The sequence below is a fragment of the Heteronotia binoei genome, chromosome 20 (assembly GCF_032191835.1).
Source record: "Heteronotia binoei isolate CCM8104 ecotype False Entrance Well chromosome 20, APGP_CSIRO_Hbin_v1, whole genome shotgun sequence".
Classification (NCBI taxonomy): domain Eukaryota; kingdom Metazoa; phylum Chordata; class Lepidosauria; order Squamata; family Gekkonidae; genus Heteronotia; species Heteronotia binoei.
The window spans coordinates 1,531,254-1,550,143 of NC_083242.1; the positions used below are offsets into that span (position 1 = coordinate 1,531,254).

General features: G+C 47.7%; 1 protein-coding gene and 1 non-coding gene across 2 annotated transcripts in view; both read right to left on the minus strand.

Moving 5' to 3' along the window:
* Positions 1-661: 661 nt before the first annotated feature.
* Positions 662-733, minus strand: TRNAA-GGC (transfer RNA alanine (anticodon GGC)). The gene has a single exon. It is a non-coding gene; the product is annotated as a tRNA-Ala (tRNA).
* Positions 734-11,755: 11,022 nt separating this feature from the next.
* Positions 11,756-18,890, minus strand: part of TRAF7 (TNF receptor associated factor 7) — a 47,540-nt gene continuing 40,405 nt past the window's right edge. The window contains exons 18-21 of the mRNA XM_060260753.1: positions 18,072-18,191; positions 17,763-17,894; positions 16,091-16,210; positions 11,756-12,406 (exon numbers count right to left, since the gene is read on the minus strand). Of these exons, the coding sequence (XP_060116736.1) occupies positions 12,392-12,406; positions 16,091-16,210; positions 17,763-17,894; positions 18,072-18,191 (387 nt within the window). The 3' untranslated portion in view covers positions 11,756-12,391. The remainder of the gene's footprint in view (positions 12,407-16,090; positions 16,211-17,762; positions 17,895-18,071; positions 18,192-18,890) is intronic.

Genomic DNA, 18,890 nt, shown 5'->3' on the forward strand with positions numbered 1-18,890 from the left:
GTGGAAAGATCACGGCATAGGAAGGTGTGAAACAGTTCAGAGGTACTTACAGAAGAATTGACTCTTTCAGTGCAAGGCACTTGACAGAACTCTTAGGTGGTTCCCAGCTTTTATACACAGTTATACTTCCTCTTGTTCTCCATATATAGGTATAACAGTCATAATCATTGATTGGATTATTGGTCTAACAACATCACTCCTATGCAAACATACGTTGGCATGCATTACAATTAACATTCTTAATTGGTTGTTTTCACACACCTAACCCCAGTCCCCGAGCTTCCCTATATGGCAGTTCGCTCTAGGTTCCTGTCACGCCAACCCAAAGCGTATCTATGTGTTGTGCGATTTTGTGGTTTTCTGTGTACTGCCTTCGTCCCTCTTTCTACCAGATGTTCAGTGCAGCAAAGGTCTACTTTATCGACTGTCAGCCGGACTTCGCTAACCACAGACTGTCACAAAAAGCAGAAACTCGCTTAAATTAAAAAAAAGGTATGCTTTCTGTTGCACAGTCATATATATGAACCTCTGAAGCTGCCTTCTACTGAATCAGACCCCCCTGGGTTCATCAAAGTCAGTATTGTCTACTCAACTGGCAGCGGCTCTCCAAGGTCTCAGCAGCTGAGGATTTTCACACCTATTTGCCTGGACCCTTTTTGGTTGGAGATGCCGGGGATTGAACCCAGGACCTTCTGCTTGCCAAGCAGATGCTCTACCACTGAGCCACAGTCCCTCTCCAGTAGCCTGTGTGTAGTCCAGATATGCAGCAGTTCCTCATCTTGACCTGGGTTTGAATATTCAGGCAGTCAAGCATAACTCTTATGGTGAAATACTCGTTTATATAGAAGTGCCAATCCTTGGCCCACACACACCCCAAGTCTCAACCTTGCATACAACTGGGTTGGTCTTTAAAGGTGCCCACAGGAGTCAAATTTCCTGCTGTTGCTGCTGGACTGGAGACCACCCTGGCTGCCCACCGGAAGGTACCCAGGTGCAGTGTGTGAATGAGCCCATCAGATGGCAGTGGCGCCTTGCCTGGTCACTGTGCCCACGAAGCAGAAAGAACCCAAGGGCTCAGCGGGGCTTCCTTGCAAACCACCCAAGGTCTTCTGCATCGCCAGGGTAGGGGCGAGGGTGGAGGCAGAGGAGTATGGTTGCCAATCCCCAGGTGGGGGCAGGGGATCCCCTGGTTTAGAGGCCCTCCCCCCTTGCTTCAGAAAGCAGGGCAGGGGAGGGGAAATGTCTGCTGGGAACTCCATTATTCCCTATGAAGATCAATTCCCATCGTCCAAAGCTCTGCTCATGACCTGAGTTCGTTCCCCAGCGGAAGCTGGATTTTCAAGTAGCCAGCTCAAGGTTGACTCAGCCTTCCATCTTCCCGAGGTCGGTCAAAGGAGTCCCCAGCTTGCTGGGGGGGAAAGCGGAGATGACTGGGGAAGGCAAGGGCAAACCACCCCGTAAAAAAAAAGTCTGACGTGAAAATGTCACCCCAGAGTTGGAAACGACTGGTGCTTGCACCCCAGGAGACGATTCCTGAAGAATCCCAGAGCTGTTGTTTACTGAAACGGAAAGCTGCAGATAATGCTGCCAAGTAATGCCATGTATGGAAGGTACCTAAAGGGACCAATTGTGTCTCGCCTGTGTCTTGACACGTTTCTGGTTTGTGTCCCGCCCGCCTGTACCTTGGCATGATTCCAGTTTAGTTGATTCTGCTGATGTATAACTTTAAGCAGTATAAAACCTTGTGTTCTTTCTTTACTAGGGGTCAGACCCATATCTCCTGGCATGAGCCACATGGTCCTGATCCAAATAAATGTACAGAAGTTGAAGTCTTAGCGACAGGGGTGAAGTATTAGGAAAAGACAAGTTAAACAGTTGAAGCAGACAAGTTATATTACAGATATTACCGGAACCTCTCTAACCAGGAAGGAAGCAGCTGTACATTGCAGCCCATTTTGGGAAAGGCCTCTAGCCCCATTTTTAGTGCAAATGGCAGCTTCTACCTGGCCCCTCTCTCTTTTGCATCAGACACAGGGCAGATTCACAAAAGCAGTTTGTCTTTTGGGATTATATCCTTGCACCGCCCCAACAGTTTTCTTCTGGGCTGAGCAAGACTTATACTATGTGCATGAAAGTTGTGTTTTTTTACCCTGTTGTGGGAAATGTTGAAGGGTCTCACTTTTCATGTGTATTACCCTGTATTGTTAGTTCCCCAGGCCCACCATCCGGTTTCTGTGGTTAGAAAAGTCCCCATATCTATAGCATGATTTGTCTGCATCAGCTGATTAACTATATTGTCTTGTCTTGTCTCTTGCAAAGACTTCAGCTTTGCCTTATATTTATTTATAACTTCGCTTGCTCTGCTTCAGCTCACCATCTTAACTCTTTCTCTCACTGGTGAATACTATTTTAATCTTTAATTTTAGTGGAGGGACGGTGGCTCAGTGGTAGAGTATCTGCTTGGTAAGCAGAAGGTCCCAGGTTCAATCCCCGGCATCTCCAACTAAAAAGGGTCCAGGCAAATAGGTGTGAAAAAGCTCAGCTTGAGACCCTGGAGAGCTGCTGCCAGTCTGAGTAGACAATACTGACTTTGATGGACCCAGGGTCTGATTCAGTAGAAGGCAGCTGCATATGTCTATATTCTGTACTATTGTTTTATGCCAATAAAGGCTGACTTCACTTGACTTGACTTACACTAATCTTTTCGGGCAAACGCAGTTATACCTGCAAGAAATCTGCATTTGGAAGTTAGATCTCTGATGCGGGACTTATACCTTCCCTGGTACCCAATAACCCAAACAGTCACAGACAAACAATGCAGAGAAACTTTATTTTACTCGACTCCAGAAGACGTAAGGACATTCCTAACAGAAGATGTTTTATATCAGCAAAGGCTGTTTCCTCTCTTAGGCTGTTCAGCAGAAGAAACCATCTCTGCAGGGCAGTCCAAGATTCTAAGTCCCAGTTAGTGTGGCATAATATTGGATTGGATAAAAATATGGAGCAGAGCTCCATCAGTGGCTATTAGCCACAGTGTCTGTCTATCTATCTATCTATCTATCTATCTATCTATCTATCTATCTATCTATCTATCTATCTATCTATCTATCTATCTATCTATCTATCTATCTATCTATCTATCTATCTATCTATCTATCTATCCATCCATCCATCCATCCATCCATCCATCCATCCATCCATCCATCCATCATCTATCTCTATCTATCTATCTATCTATCTATCTATCTATCTATCTATCTATCTATCTATCTATCTATCTATCCATCCATCCATCCATCATCTATCCATCCATCATCTATCTATCTATCTATCTATCCATCTATCCATCATCCATCCATCCATCCATCCATCCATCATCTGTCTATCATCTATCCATCCACCCATCCATCCACCCACCCACCCATCCATCCATCCTCTCTATCGTGTGTGTTTATATATGTGTGTATATGTATGTATGTATATGTGTGTGTATACACACACACACATATATTGGCCACTGTGTGACACAGAGTGTTGGACTGGATGGGCCATTGGCCTGATCCAACTTGGCTTCTCTTATGTTCTTATAATCTGACACAGAGGGAGTCTCTAGCTACCCTCTGGTCCAGATCAGCAGTGTGAGCAAAAAAATCCACAGCTTATATAGACTGTAATGACCTCATACACACAGCTACTTGGGTCATTCAGCAGTAAATAATTTTTCAGCCAAATAAACAATAATGGCTGAGAACGCCTCAGGCAACCATTTCCCTAACCCTAGTTGCTGGGTTTATGCCAATGGCTGCCCCCTTCATCTTGTTTCTTGCCATAGTGGTTGAATTTATGCCTAAAAACCAACTTTGAAGCCTCTAGATAGTGTAGTTCTAGGGTTCTGAAAGACGGAGGCACTGAGACCTCTGGTGGCCATAACTGCATCCAAAATAATTAACTCAAAGAGAAATATAGAAACTTAAGGTGTTAGTAGATGTTTGAGAAAGTGCCCATTTCATAAGAGACCCAACCCAAAATTCTGAGACAATCTCATACATGGGCATCAGGGTAAGTCTTATGTTCTGAAAGGAAATGGCCAGTTCAGAGTCATCTGTGGACTGTCAAAGAAGAAAGCTGGAATTAATGGGACCTGATCAACCCCATTGATCCCAAAGTTTCAAATTCTTCTGATCCAGTTCACTGTCATGTTGGGTCAACCCACCCCCTATAAGGGGTGTGTGTGTACATTGCTGTTATGTGACTGGGGGGGAAATGGGGAAAAGGTTTTTGTGGAACTAGGATTTAAGGATGAGGGGTTTTTTTGTGTGTGTTAATGTCCAACCTATCCCTGCAACAAGAGGAAACCAAGGAGCTATAGGTTTGGGGATTTAAAAAAAGGATTATTCCCTCTTTTTCTCTCTCTGGGGAAGAATCTGAAAAAAAGGTGTCCAGTCTCAGTTTTTTGTGCTAAAACAGAACAGAGAGCACATGGAGGTTATATGGAGGTTAAAAGGGGTAAATTTTGATTGGTATTCTGAAAGCATCCATCCTGCTGCACCATCTCATCATATTGTTCTGCTGGACTATTTTGTTCTATTGAATACTGAAATTGACTTTTATTATTATATGATTTTATTGTGAATCCCCTACGGGGGAATGGGTGGGATATAAATAAACTAAAATAAATAGATAAATAAATATAGTGGTCTGTTTAAATTCCTGTAAAAGTCTATTTCTGGTCTCCTCCACAAGGATTGGCTTCAAAAGTATATGGAAGGGTCTAAGAACTAAGAAAGGGATAAATTATGTTGACTTGTCAAGCCCGTTTTGCTAAAGCAAAGATTAAAGATATTTCTGTTTGTAGGAGTCTTTACTCCTGTGTCTCCCTGCTGCCTGAAATCCAAAAGTTATTTTTGCCAATGTCTCTGATCCAACGGAGAACGTGATTTAACTGAGCAAGGAGGTGGGGGGGGGGGCTGCAGAACAGACCACATTGGCATTTATTTGAGGTGCTCTCTTGTAACAACTATAGGGAAAGATTTATGACAACGTTTGGCTCTTTGTGTTCTGATATCTGGCTCCAGCAGGCTGCTAAGTGAACTATATGGTCTTGAATGAGAGATACTCCCTGTTTTATTGTCTCAATAGCTGCCAAACAAGAAGGATCTGTTCACAGTTGATGTTGGGTAATTTGGGTAAAGAATACCTCAATTAGGGGTTGCCCAAAGTCAGGTCAAATGACTTTGTTACTGGTTTACCCATTAATGTATGTTTTGTATAATGATTCTGCTTATGTCACAAAGGAACGTAATTCCTTGTTGATCCCTTAAGACAACACTTTGTGTATTTCTTCTGTAGAGATATTTTCTCCTCAAGGACAATATTTTCTCTTTGCCCAGTCTGGTATATCTCTCTCTCTTTCAGACATTTGCATTCCATATCATCTTGTGAACTTTTTCTGTGAGACCAAAGATTAACTGTCCCATGTCCATCCTGTATTCCTGGAAGAACTCCTGGTTTCCTGAGAATTTTGTCTCTAGAGGCCACGTTTCCCAGGTATATTAATAAACTGTTCAGTTTCCCTTCTTCTCAGGACTTCTCGTGTGTTCCTTAGTTGGGTCAGGAGACATATGAAGCCACAATTTATGTGGAACAAAGCTGTGAAAAGCATTGTCTGAAATACATTATTTGATACCTAGAAACATAACTATTATAATAAGGGGCAGAAGATAAGGTATACATATTTAAGTCTATTATTCAAGATGTTTAGAAAGAGAACCTTTTAAAAAAATATTTCCTTCTTTCGACAAGGCTATGAAAACAAAAGAGGGAGTCTAATTAGCTTTAGTGGTTGGGAATAGTAATAATGTCTTCGGTAGCCTCAAGGTCTTCAGATCTCTGGCTCTGCTTATAGTGAATCTTTGGTCTCTCGAAGAAAGTTCACAATATCGTATGGAATGCGGATGTCTAAAATCCAGATATACCAGACTGGGCATAGACAAAATATTGTCCTTGAGGAGAAAAAACCTCTAATGAAGAAATACACATATACATAGTTGTCTTAAGGGGTCAACAAGGAATTATGTTTCTTTTCAAATTATCAACAAAATTATCAAAGAATTCAGGTTTTCACGGCTGGTAACATCATTAGGGTTTGTAAAATCTTTCGGGATCAAGTGCCGTGTTCTACTGGAGAAAGTTTTCCTTCCAGACGTTTCGTTCTCAGCTGCGGAGAACATCCTCAGTGGCATTGCAGCCAGAGCAGGCGCTCAGACCTTCTTGGCTGCTGTGCATTGAGTGGGGCCAGGGCTGCTGGAGAGCTGCTATTTCTAGGCTGGAGGGGGTGTGATGAAAGGGCAATTGTTTTGTGGATGTGCCCATTGTTTGGTGGGGCTTCCTGGAAGGGTAGTTTCCTTATCAACATTGACTGGCAGATGTATTTTTAATTGGTGGAATGTTGAGAGTAATTAACTGAGATCCTACTCCATCCATCTCCTCTCAAGCATCTTCTTTGAAGTGGGGCGATTATATCCCCTGTCCCCGGGCCAAAGAGATACATTCCAATCTACCATTCCAAATTACATTACATTCTGCTATTCATTACGTTATATTACAACTTGCTATTCTAATCTGTTATTCCAAATAAGACATAAAATATGACATGAAGGGTTTTATTTTATTTATTTGGGTCTCTTAATTACTCTCACCAATTAAGGATACACCTGCCTTCTTAGTCTCCAATTTATTTCCTTTACTGTTTCTCCCCAGAATTAAACCCAAACATTGGTAACCGTATAAACTAAGTTTGTTATTCCTGTTTGAATCTGTTTAACATCGTCATTATATGTTGTATGCTAATTTTCTGCTCACTCTCTCCCTATAAGTATGAACTGGTAATTTCCTTTTCATAGTATCTGAAGAGGTGTGCATGCACACAAAAACTTATACTGTGAATAAAACTTTGTTGATCTTAAAAGTGCCCCTGGATTCAAAACTTTTTTCTGTCTAAATTTAGGGAAGTAGTGAACTTTGTATAATCAACCCTGGTGTAGACATTATAAGATGTCCTTATTTTTTCCAAATGCCCAGTATAGTATGTATTGGATTTATGAAGTGTAGTGTATAAAACAATGCCCTCTTGATTGGAAAGGAAGATGTACTTTTGGGTTTAGTGGCACCAGTACTGAAGGTACAAACCTTAAGCCATCTCACACCTTGGATTTGGGAAGCTTTTCTGCACAGGCTCACACAAAATAAAAGGAGTATCAATCCATTGACTACACAAAGCTAAAGGATTCGTGCCTTTGCCAGAGGCTTTCTTCTCTGGTTGGGAGTTAGAAAGCTGGAGAAAGCAGCTCTAAACATATCGAAAGAACTGGAGAAAAGTTTTAATAGCTGATACTTTGGTAGGTCTGCAGGAAGAACTAACCTCATTATCCCGGGTCGTCCGACAAAACCGAAGAGTGCTAGATCTCCTGACTTCTCAGCAAGGGGGAACACGCGCATTAGTAGGGGAAAAATATTTTTCGTATTGATAATAAGGGAGATGTTAGCAAAGCCACTGAAGAGATTGAAAGACGTGTTAAAAGTCTACAGGAAAAGACAAAATTTGGAACCCATGGACATAGTTATTTGGATGAATGCCTGAGACTGGTTAAGAAAGGTATTAGGATAATAATCACTGTATTATTAATCATACTTTGTTGTTTTGTAAAATGCATTCCACGCTTATAGTCTACATGTAATTCTTGTTTTCAAAAAAAAAAAAAGAGTCCAACCAAAGCGCAACATTATTGTGAAGCTTTGCCAGTGTAAACTGAGACAAGGAACGGCTCTTTTGCTGTGAAACAGCTGGGAAGAGTCAAAAGACTGAAGACTGAAAGGCAAGACTGAAGCCATCTTTTATCTTGCCGTGGTGGGGCTTAGGCTAGCTAAAGCCAAGTTAAATTCAGGTTCTGTGCAAACTGGGGTGTGATGAAGTGGGGAAGACCAGATGAACCTATGAAGCTGCCTTCTACTGAATCAGACCCCCCTGGGTCCATCAAAGTCAGTCTTGTCTACTCAGTCTGGCAGTGGCTCTTTCTCCAGGGTCTCAAGTGGAGGTTTTTCACACCTATTTGCCTGGACCCTTTTGAGTCGGAGATGCCGGGGATTGAACCTGGGACCTTCTCCTTCCCAAGCAGATGCTCTGCCACTGAGCCACTGTCCCTCTCTAAAGTCAGTCTTGCCTACTCAGACTGGCAGCGGCTCTCCAGGGTCTCAAGCAGAGGTTTTTCACACCTATTTGCCTGGACCCTTTTTAGTTGGAGATGCTGGGGATTGAACCTGGGACCTTCTGCTTACCAAGCAGATGCTCTACCACTGAGCCACTGTCCCTCTAAAGTCAGTCTTGTCTACTCAGACTGGCAGTGATTCTCCAGGGTCTCAAGCGGAGGTTTTTCACACCTATTTGCCTGGACCCTTTTTAGTTGGAGATGCCGGGGAATGAAACTGGGACCTTCTGCCTACCAAGCAGATGCTCCACCACTGAGCCACCGTCCCTCCCAATGTTCAGAGTTATCACTGATTCAGCTGAAGAGGTCTTTAGATGAGTTGTTTTGCGAAACTCAAGAGGTGTGCGAACATTCCAAATAAGGACTGACAATGCTACCTGTTTTTTAAATTTTATATTGTTCTCAACTGTTTTAAACTATTGATTATTGTTTTTATTGTCTTCCACTGCTGTGATTCTCTTGAGACTGTTCACAGGGAGGGTGGATTAGAAATCGAAACAAACAACTCATAAGGGCAAAGACAGATATGCTTGGCAAATAGCGTTACACAGGTGTAAGGGATTCTTGTAAACTCTGTAATCTCCAGACATCTGCGCATGTCTAAAAGTTGCTTATTACAAGGTACAAAAGACATCCTGCCAAGTCCCTTACTCACTATCTGATGGAATGTGTGTGTAGAACGTAGCTGGAGAGACGAAAGCTAAAATCCTGTGCCTTCCGTGAGTGGGAAATCAGAACCCCAAGGTCGTGCCTCCCACCTTAGAACGTTCTTACCTGTCGCTTGTGCTTTGTACTAATTGTTAGCTACTGGCATTAAAAGTTGTGAGCTATTGCATAAATTATTGTGCTCTAGCGTCATCTTTCCTGAGCTAAGACAACAATCTGTGAACTGGAGGCTAAAAATCTGTGAGCTAACTCATGCTAACTCAGTTTAGAGGGAACACTGAATATGAAGTGTCCCTAAGACCCCCCCTTCCCATTTCTTTGAAAGGCACTTCAAAAGTCAGAAGATAAAAATATGTCTTCTGCTGAGGTCAAATCAATTTGGAGCAATTTGCACTTTCAAATAAGGCAAGTCATTATTTAAAAAAAAAACAACAGGGAGAGAATGAAATCTTCATTGTGGCAGGCTTATTCATGTAGAACAGATTACAGTATGCATACATAATATCTAAATATGGAGTCAATTAACACAATGATTTTTACCCATAAATAATACTACGGTAACCTGCCAGTGTCCTCTGGGACGACTCTAAAAATGAAATGTTTCTTTTCTTTTTTCTTTTCCTGGGACCTCAGCTCAGTGAAACAAGAATCAATAAACAGTAAATACTAATTGTTAGTGTGAGACACGATTTGTAACCTATGAACTGCCTGCGTGTCCAAAATGAGGCACGCTTCTAATTTCTTGTACTGAACTATATAACCGTTGCCATCTTGAACCAAGTCAGTTTCAACACTGACCCAGTGTTGTGAGCACCTAGTACAGCCTTCTCTTAAATGCTTATCTGCAAATATGGAGAGTCTCTCTATTTGAAGGAACCGAGGGACTTGAAACATCCTTGGATTTTCCTTCTGAGGTCCCCTTTATTGCAATAAAATTTTGGCTGCTTCTGGAATCTCACTGTGTTCGTCACACATTGGCACATCAGACCATAGGTCCGTTTGGCTAACACAGGCGGGCACCACTTGCGGGATGGGGGGCTCTTCAGGTGAAAGAACACCCCTTGCAGTTAGAAAACTACCTTAGCCGAGTGAGCAGTTAAATGCTTTCTTTTCTCTCTGCTTCTCTCTCTGCGCTGCTGGTTTTCTCCTTGCATGGAGTTTCTGTTGGGGTCTGTACTCTAAATGGGCCAGAAAAATCTGTTTGGGAAGGTATAGCCTTGATCTTTGAATTTAGGTCTCCATCCACAAGGATCTGGGTCTCTGAGGCTGAAATGCCTCTGCACACAAAATGAAAGCTTACTGACCAGCTGAGGGTCACTCATGCAACAGGGGAGGAGGGGCCATGGCTCAGCATAAGAGCATCTGCCCAGGGTGCAGAAAGTCCCCAGTTTGTAAGAACATAAAGAAGCCCTGTTGGATCAGACCAATGGCCCATCCAGTTCAACACTGTGTCACAGTGGCCAAAACCTCAGGGGCCATCAGGAGGTCCACCACTGGGGCCAGAACTCCAGAAGCCCTCCCACTTTTGCTCCTCAAACACCACAAAGACAGTTGAAGAAGAAGAAGATGATATTGGATTTATATCCCGCCCTCCACTCCGAAGAGTCTCAGAGCGGCTCACAATCTCCTTTACCTTCCTCCCCCACAACAGGTGGGTGGGGCTGGAGAGGGCTCTCACAGCAGCTGCCCTTTCAAGGACAACTTCTGCCAGAGCTATGGCTGACCCAAGGCCATTCCAGCAGCTGCAAGTGGAGGAGTGGGGAATCAAACCCGGTTCTCCCAGACAAGAGTCCGCACACTTAACCACTACACCAAACTGGCTCTCTAGGTGCTAAAAGTCACCTAGAATTCTCTGCTCCGTATTTCTCCAATTGCCACTTGAAGGAGACTGCAGTTTTATATCCTGCCCTTCTCTCTGAATCAGAGACTCAGAGCAACTTACAATCTCCTATATCTTCTCCCCCCACAACAGACACCCTGTGAGGTGGTTGGGGCTGAGAGGGCTCTCACAGCAGCCGCCCTTTCAAGGACAACTCCTACTAGAGCTATGGCTGACCCAAGGCCATTCCAGCTGCTGAAAGTGGAGGAGTGGGGAATCAAACCCGGTTCTCCCAGATAAGAGTCTGCACACTTAACCACTACACCAAACACTTAACGTGTACTGGTGCATTCACAGCTGACTAGAAGGATGGTAAGTGGGACTGAGAGAGCTCTCCCAGAAGCTGCCCTTTCAAGGACAACTCCTACGAGAGCTCTGGCTGACCCAAGGTCATGCTAGCAGCTGCAAGTGGAGGAGTGGGGAATCAAACCTGGTTCTCCCAGATCAGAGTGCACACACTTAACCACTACACTAAACACTTAACGTGTACTGGTGCATTCACAGCTGACTAGAAGGATGGTAAGTGGGGCTGAGAGAGCTCTCCCAGAAGCTGCCTTTTCAAGGACAACTCCTACAAGAGCTATGTCTGAACCAAGACCATTCCAACAGCTGCAAGTGAAGGAGTAGGGAATCAAACCCGGTTCTCCCAGATAAGAGTCTGCACACTTCACCACTACACCAGACTGCCTCTGTCTATAATCCCTCTAAACTGAGTCAGGGTGAGCTAGCTCACAGTTTTTAGTCTCCGGCTCACACATTTTTGTCTTAGCTCAGGAAAAATGGCCCCAGAACAAGCTAATTTATGCAGTAGCTCACGAATGCCAGTAGTCTCCGTTACCTGCTGCCACCTTGAATACGAAGCCGTGAAGGTTCCTCCCTTGGCAGCTCAACGCCCCCCCCCGCGCCCCTCCCCCCCACAGATGCTGGTCAGGAACTTATGCACTCCTAAAAGAATGGTCCGGTTTTTATTGTCAAGGAAGAAAAAAAGTCCAGGTCTATATCACAATTTTAAAAACAGTAGAAAATGTCGTTACAAACACAATCGGGGCGCCTCCCTCCCTCCTCCTCTTTATGCTGGGGGGGAGGGAGGCTACTGTGACATGATTCTGGGAGCAGACAGGCTCGCGTGTACCTGACGTGATGGAGGAATCGTACCTGGTTAATGTGAGGAGTGTGGCGGGGAGGCGGGTCTCCCGTTTCAGCAGTGAGCGCAACGGGAGGAGCTATGGGATAAATAAAAAGAGGAGGAGCCCAAAGACGGAGTCTGGCTCTGGCACGGCAAGTTTGCAAAGTGCCCGGGAAGTGTTTGAGCTGCCTCTTCCAGCCCCAGGTCAACCCTTCAGTTCCTGTTGACAACGTAAGAGCCTCGGGAGTCCACCATCGCAGCCGAGACGCGGGTCGACGAAGACGAAAACCACTGTGGGGCCAAATGTGTAGCGTAGGGGCAGCCTTCTGAGGTATGTGGCCGCTGTGGCACTCTCTTGGATGGCGAGCGGCTTCAGAGATAAGCAAAGGAGTGTGTCAAGTCAGAGCCAAGGGAGTATTTGGTCGTCCGGCATCTCCGCAATGGCAGCAGCATCCACTAGCACGTCCAGACCTGTGGGGGAATAAAAGGTAGTAAGTAGGAAAGAAGCCGGCCCATCCCAACTTTAGAAAGAAAACCTCAGCAATACTCAGCCTAGCGGTCCCAAGAACGCCGTCTCAGAAATGCTAAGAAAGCAGAGCTTATCATGGGATCCAAAGGGCACCCAGCCTGCACTGGTCTGGCAATGCGTTGAGGTGAACGTATCCCCTGCTCCCCCCCCCCCCCCCGGTGTGTGCTCTGGTCTTATGCTGTTCTCTCTGCAAGCAGAAATCAAGTGCAAAATTCAGAAAGAGATTGTGCATTCTTCCCACCAGCGTTCTAAAGAGCAGGGAGGTGCTTTGTGTCACAGGAAACAGCCCCTGTTAACTGAACCGGCTGCGAGATGTGGCCCCAAGTTTTGCCCCCTGGGACTGTGGGACGCAGGCCTAGTTGATCAAAACAGGCCTATCGGGGCAACATTCCTAGCTGGATAGTAGAAGAAGAAGAAGAAGATTATATTGGATTTATATCCCGCCCTCCACTCCGAAGAGTCTCAGAGCGGCTCACAATCTCCTTTACCTTCCTCCCCCACAACAGACACCCTGTGAGGTGGGTGAAGCTGAGAGGGCTCTCACAGCAGCTGCCCTTTCAAGGACAACCTGAGCCAGAGCTATGGCTGAGCCAAGGCCATGCTAGCAGCTGCAAGTGGAGGAGTGGGGAATCAAACCCGGTTCTTCCAGGTAAGAGCTATGACTGACCCAAGGTCATTCCAGCATCTGCAAGTGAAGGAGTGGGGAATCAAACCCGGTTCTCCCAGATAAGTCCGCACACTTAACCACTACACCAAACTGGCTAGTAGAGCCAAGCCGACTGATAAAAAGACAGATGAGCCAGTGCAACAGCGCAGGTGCCAGGGAGTGGACGGCTGCATTCCATCTCGTTGCTACAACGAGAGCCTAGCTGTGCCTTGCTGTTAGCCACACAATAAGAGGGGGGCTACAGACCCTGACTGGATTAAGCCAGCGGGGTGCAGGCGTCATGTATGTTCAACTATGCTGTCACTACTGTCCAATGGAACAGTGCCAGCACAGACTTTACCTTCTAAGGACCAGAACTGGTATATAGATAAATAGGACAGTTAGAGGGGTTCCTCAGTGGAACAGGCTTCCTCCTCAGGAGGTGGTGGGCTCTCCTTCCTTGGAGGTTTTTCAACAGAGGCTAGATGGCCATCTGACAGCAATGAGGATCCTGTGAATTTAGGGGGAGGGTTTTGTGAGTTTAGAGCGGTTCCTCAGTGGAACAGGCTTCCTCCTTGGGAGGGGGTGGGCTCTCCTTCCTTGGAGGTTTTTACACAGAGGCTAGATGGCCATCTGACAGCAATGAGGATCCTGTGAATTTAGGGGGAGGTGTTTGTGAGTTTAGAGCGGTTCCTCAGTGGAACAGGCTTCCTCCTTGGGAGGGGGTGGGCTCTCCTTCCTTGGAGGTTTTTCAACAGAGGCTAGATGGCCATCTGACAGCAATGAGGATCCTGTGAATTTAGGGGGAGGGGTTTGTGAGTTTAGAGTGGTTCCTCAGTGGAACAGGCTTCCTCCTCGGGAGGTGGTGGGCTCTCCTTCCTTGGAGGTTTTTACACAGAGGCTAGATGGCCATCTGACAGCAATGAGGATCCTGTGAATTTAAGGGGAGGGGTTTGTGAGTTTAGAGCGGTTCCTCAGTGGAACAGGCTTCCTCCTCGGGAGGTGGTGGGCTCTCCTTCCTTGGAGGTTTTGAAACAGAGGCTAGATGGCCATCTAACAGCAATGAGGATCCTGTGAACTTAGGGGGAGTTTTTTTGTGAGTTTCCTGCATGGTGCAGGGGGTTGGACTAGATGAACTCTAGGATTCTATGAAATCTCGCAATGGTAGTATTTTAGGCGCTGTAAACCAATTGCTGTGTATATAGGAAAATGTGGCGACCAGTGTTCCCTGTAGGCTGAGTTAGTGTGAGCTGGCTCACAGATTTTTAGCCTCCAGCTCACCCGTTTTTGTCTTAGCTCAGGAAGGAGGACCCCAGAGCACACTAACTGATGCAGCAGCTCACAACTTGAATGCCAGTAGCTCACAAAGTAGAATTTTGGCTCACAAGACGCTGCAGCTGAGAGGGAACATTGGTGGCGACGTGTCCTCAAGGAGACGAAAGGGACTGGCCACCTTCTTAGAGGATGGGAGGCTTGGCTGGTAGCCCACGCCTTTGCACGGCTCATGCTTTCAGGGCAAGAAATCTTATTCTTCCTCCTAACCAGGGCGGCAATGGAGTGTCTTTACTGGGCAAGGGCCCTCGAACCTTCCCTGGGGCCCATCGGGTGTTTTTAGAAAGCGTGTGGAGCCAGGAGGGGCTTTTGTCCAGCAGGGCTTCTGACCGTGTGGATTTTTTAAATGCTACTTTGATGGCAGCTGCCGGCACGGCGCAAGGGTCTTCGCGGTGGGACTGAGGGTTACGCTGCAAGAGCCATTTTGTGGTTGTGCCCACCAGGCTGTCTCAGAATTCCAAAGGTGCCCACAGGCTCAGAAAAGCTAAAGACCCCCTCCCCACCCCCCAAGACAATGCCCTGCCAGTGAGGTTGGGAAAGGAGCAAGGGAAGAAGAAGATTGCAGTTTTATACCCCGCCCTTCTCTCTGAATCAGTCTCAGAGCAGCTTACAATCTCCTTTATCTTCCCTCCCCCACAAAAGACACCCTGTGAGATGGGTGGGCTGAGAGGGCTCTCACAGCAGCTGCCCTTCCAAGGACAACCTCTGCCAGAGCTATGGCTAACCGAAGGCCATTCCAAGAGCTGCAACTGGAGGAGTGGGGAATCCAACACGGTTCTCCCAGATAAGAGAGCTCTGGCTGACTCAAGGCCATGCTAGCAGGTGCAAGTGGAGGAGTGGGGAATCAAACCCTGTTCTCCCAGATAAGAGAGCTATGGCTGACCCAAGGCCATTCCAGCAGGTGCAAGTGGAGGAGTGGGGAATCAAACCCGGTTCTCCCAGATAAGAGAGCTATGGCTAACCGAAGGCCATTCCAAGAGCTGCAACTGGAGGAGTGGGGAATCCAACACGTTTCTCCCAGATAAGAGAGCTCTGGCTGACTCAAGGCCATGCTAGCAGGTGCAAGTGGAGGAGTGGGGAATCAAACCCTGTTCTCCCAGATAAGAGAGCTATGGCTGACCCAAGGCCATTCCAGCAGGTGCAAGTGGAGGAGTGGGGAATCAAACCCGGTTCTCCCAGATAAGAGAGCTATGGCTGACCCAAGGCCTTTCCAGCAGGTGCAAGTGGAGGAGTGGGGAATCCAACCCGGTTCTCCCAGATAAGAGAGCTATGGCTGACCCAAGGCCATTCCAAGAGCTGCAAATGGAAGAGTGGGGAATCAAACCCTGTTCTCCCAGATAAGAGTCTGCGCACTTCACCACCACACCCAACTGGCTCTCAGTTTGCCCTGGGTGAGGAAGTGCTCCTGTGGAACTCCCTTGGCACTCCTCTGCACCTGCTAGGGGCCAGCACAAGAGCGAGCTTTCCAAGTAAAATCACATATTTTGGCTGAAGGTACATTTGAGATTTTTTGAGGGGCACGTAGGGCTGACACAGAGATTGTGCAGCCTCTACCACGCACAAAGATTTCAAGGAAGCCATGCGGTCACCCACCCTGGCTTCCCCCCGTGCTGTCTCCCCATGCTTGCCAACAGGGCGGGGGGCTTACCTTAACTGTGCTGTCAACGGCACCCGAGAACAAGCGCCCCCTGGAGACGGCCAGTGCCGTGACACTCCCCTGGTGGCGCAGGAGGGTCTGGGTACAGATCATGTTGTCCATGCTCCACACCTGCACGCGGAGACACAAGCAGCAGAATAAGAACGTGAGAGAAGCATGTTGGATAGACCAGTGGTTCATCCAGTAAAACGCTGTGACACAGAGGCCACTGGGAGGTCCACCAGCAGGGCCAGAACTCTAGAAGCCCTCCCAAGCACCAAGAAGGCAGAGCATCACTGCCCCAGCTATAAGAACATAAGAGAGGCCCTTTTGGGTCAGGCCAATGGCTCCTCCAGCCCAACACTCTGTGTCACACAGTGGCCAAAAAGCCCAGGTGCCACCAGGAGGTCCATCAGTGGGGCCAGGACACGAGAAGCCCTCCCACTGTGCCCCTCCAAGGACCAAGAAGATGGAGCATCACTGCCCCAGACATAAGAAAAGCCATATTGGGTCAGGCCAATGGCCCATCCAGTCCAACACTCTGTGTCACATAGGGGCTAAAAACCCAGGTGCCATCAGGAGGTCCATCAGTGGGGCCAAGACCACTAGAAGCTCCCCAAGCACCAAGAACACAGAGCATCATTGCCCCAGACATAAGAGAAGCCATATTGGGTCAGGCCAATGGCTCCTCCAGCCCAACACTCTGTGTCACATAGGGGCCAAAAACCCAGGTGCCATCAGGAGGTCCTTAGTGGGACCAGGACACTAGAAGCCCTCCCACTGTGCCCCCCCAAGCACCAAGAAGACGGAGCATCACTGCCCCAGACATAAGAGAAGCCATATTGGGTCAGGCCAATGGCTCCTCCAGCCCAACACTCTGTGTCACATAGGGGCCAAAAACCCAGGTGCCATCAGGAGGTCCTTAGTGGGACCAGGACACTAGAAGCCCTCCCACTGTGCCCCCCCAAGCACCAAGAAGACGGAGCATCACTGCCCCAGACATAAGAGAAGCCATATTGGGTCAGGCCAATGGCCCATTCAGTCCAACACTCTGTGTCACATAGGGGCCAAAAACCCAGGTGCCATCAGGAGGTCCATCAGTGGGGCCAGGACACTAGAAGCCCTCCCACTGTGCCCCTCCCCAAGCACCAAGAACACAGAGCATCATTGCCCCAGGTATAAGAACATAAGAGAAGCCCTGTTGGGTCAGGCCAATGGCCCATCTAGCCCAACACTCTGTGTCACACAGTAGCCAAAACCCAGATGTCATCAGGAGGTCCACTAGAAGGGCCCTCCCATTGTCACCAAGATTGAAGCCAAGAATACTGCTCATCCAACACTCCTGAAGGGGCTGAGCTGATGGGCCGGGGCTGGCTTCTCAGAATACCTAGACCAGGCTGCCCTGTTGGCATTGGATCATGGAGCCCAGGCTCTTGCCCCACGCCCCTCCCCCAGTCACAGGCCCAGGAATGCCGTGTGAACTGGAACTGGACAACCACAGATGGCCGTGTGGCTAAGCCTTTGCCGCCCCTCCTGAGTGGGTCAGTCCTCAGCTGGGGGCCCTTCCAGAAGCCAACTAGACAGGAATGGAATTATTCATCCCGCACCCTCAAAGCACCACCAATGCTTTTTCCTCTCCCCCGCAGCCCACCCCCTGCCCCTGTGGATAAGGAGGCTGTCATACCCGCAGGGACCGGTCGTACGAAGCGCTGAAGACTTTGGTTTGGTCAGGCGTGGAGATGACCGCCAGGGCGTACACGGTGCCCACGTGTCCCGTCAGTGTGCGCACTTGCTCCTTGGACTCTATGTCCCACACCTGCAAGCAAAGGATGCACTGATCAAGCGACAAAAAGGGCTAATGTGATCCTGGGCAGGTGTGCTGGCAAGGGAACGCAGCAAGGGATTCCCAGGCACTGCTCGAAAACCCCTGGCTGTCTGCAAGAGTGTAAGCAGTGGAGGCAGAAGGGCCCTTGCGCCTCTCGCCCTCCCTTACGTGAATGAGGTTCTCATAGGTGCCGCAGACGATGTGGTGGTTGGTGACGGCAATGGAGTAGACGCTCCCGCCCGAGGTCTGCAGGACGTGCACGCACTCCAGGTTCCGGATGTCCCAGATCTGGGGGGCCAAGCAGAGGGAGAAGAAGAAGATGATATTGGATTTATATCCTGCCCTCCACTCCGAAGAGTCTCAGAGCGGCTCACAATCTCCTTTACCTTCCTCCCCCACAACAGACACCCTGTGAGGTAGATGGAGATATTGGATTTATATCCCGCCCTCCACTCCGAAGAGTCTCAGAGCGGCTCACAATCTCCTTTCCCTTCCTCCCCCACAACAGACACCCTGTGAGGTAGATGAAGATACTGGATTTATATCCCGCCCTCCACTCCCAAGAGTCTCAGAGGGGCTCACAATCTCCTTTCCCTTCCTCCCCCACAAGACACCCTGAGGTGGGTGGGGCTGAGAGGGCTCTCACAGCAGCTGCCCTTTCAAGGACAACCTCTGCCAGAGCTCTGGCTGACCCAAGGCCACTCCAGCAGCTGCAAGTGGAGGAGTGGGGAATCAAACCTGGTTCTCCCAGATAAGAGTCCACACACTTAACCACTACACCAAACTGGCTCTCCAGGAAAGGTGAGAGGTTAATTCTCAGAGGAAGTGCAGCTTTTACCATCCTCCAGTCCAGGGGTGGGCAAACAGCAGCTTGGGAGCCACATGTGGCTCTTTCACACATATTGTGGGGCTCTTGAAGCCCCCACTGCCCTGTTGGCTGGCTTGGAGAAGGCATTTCTCTCTTTAAATCACTTCTCCAAGCCAAGT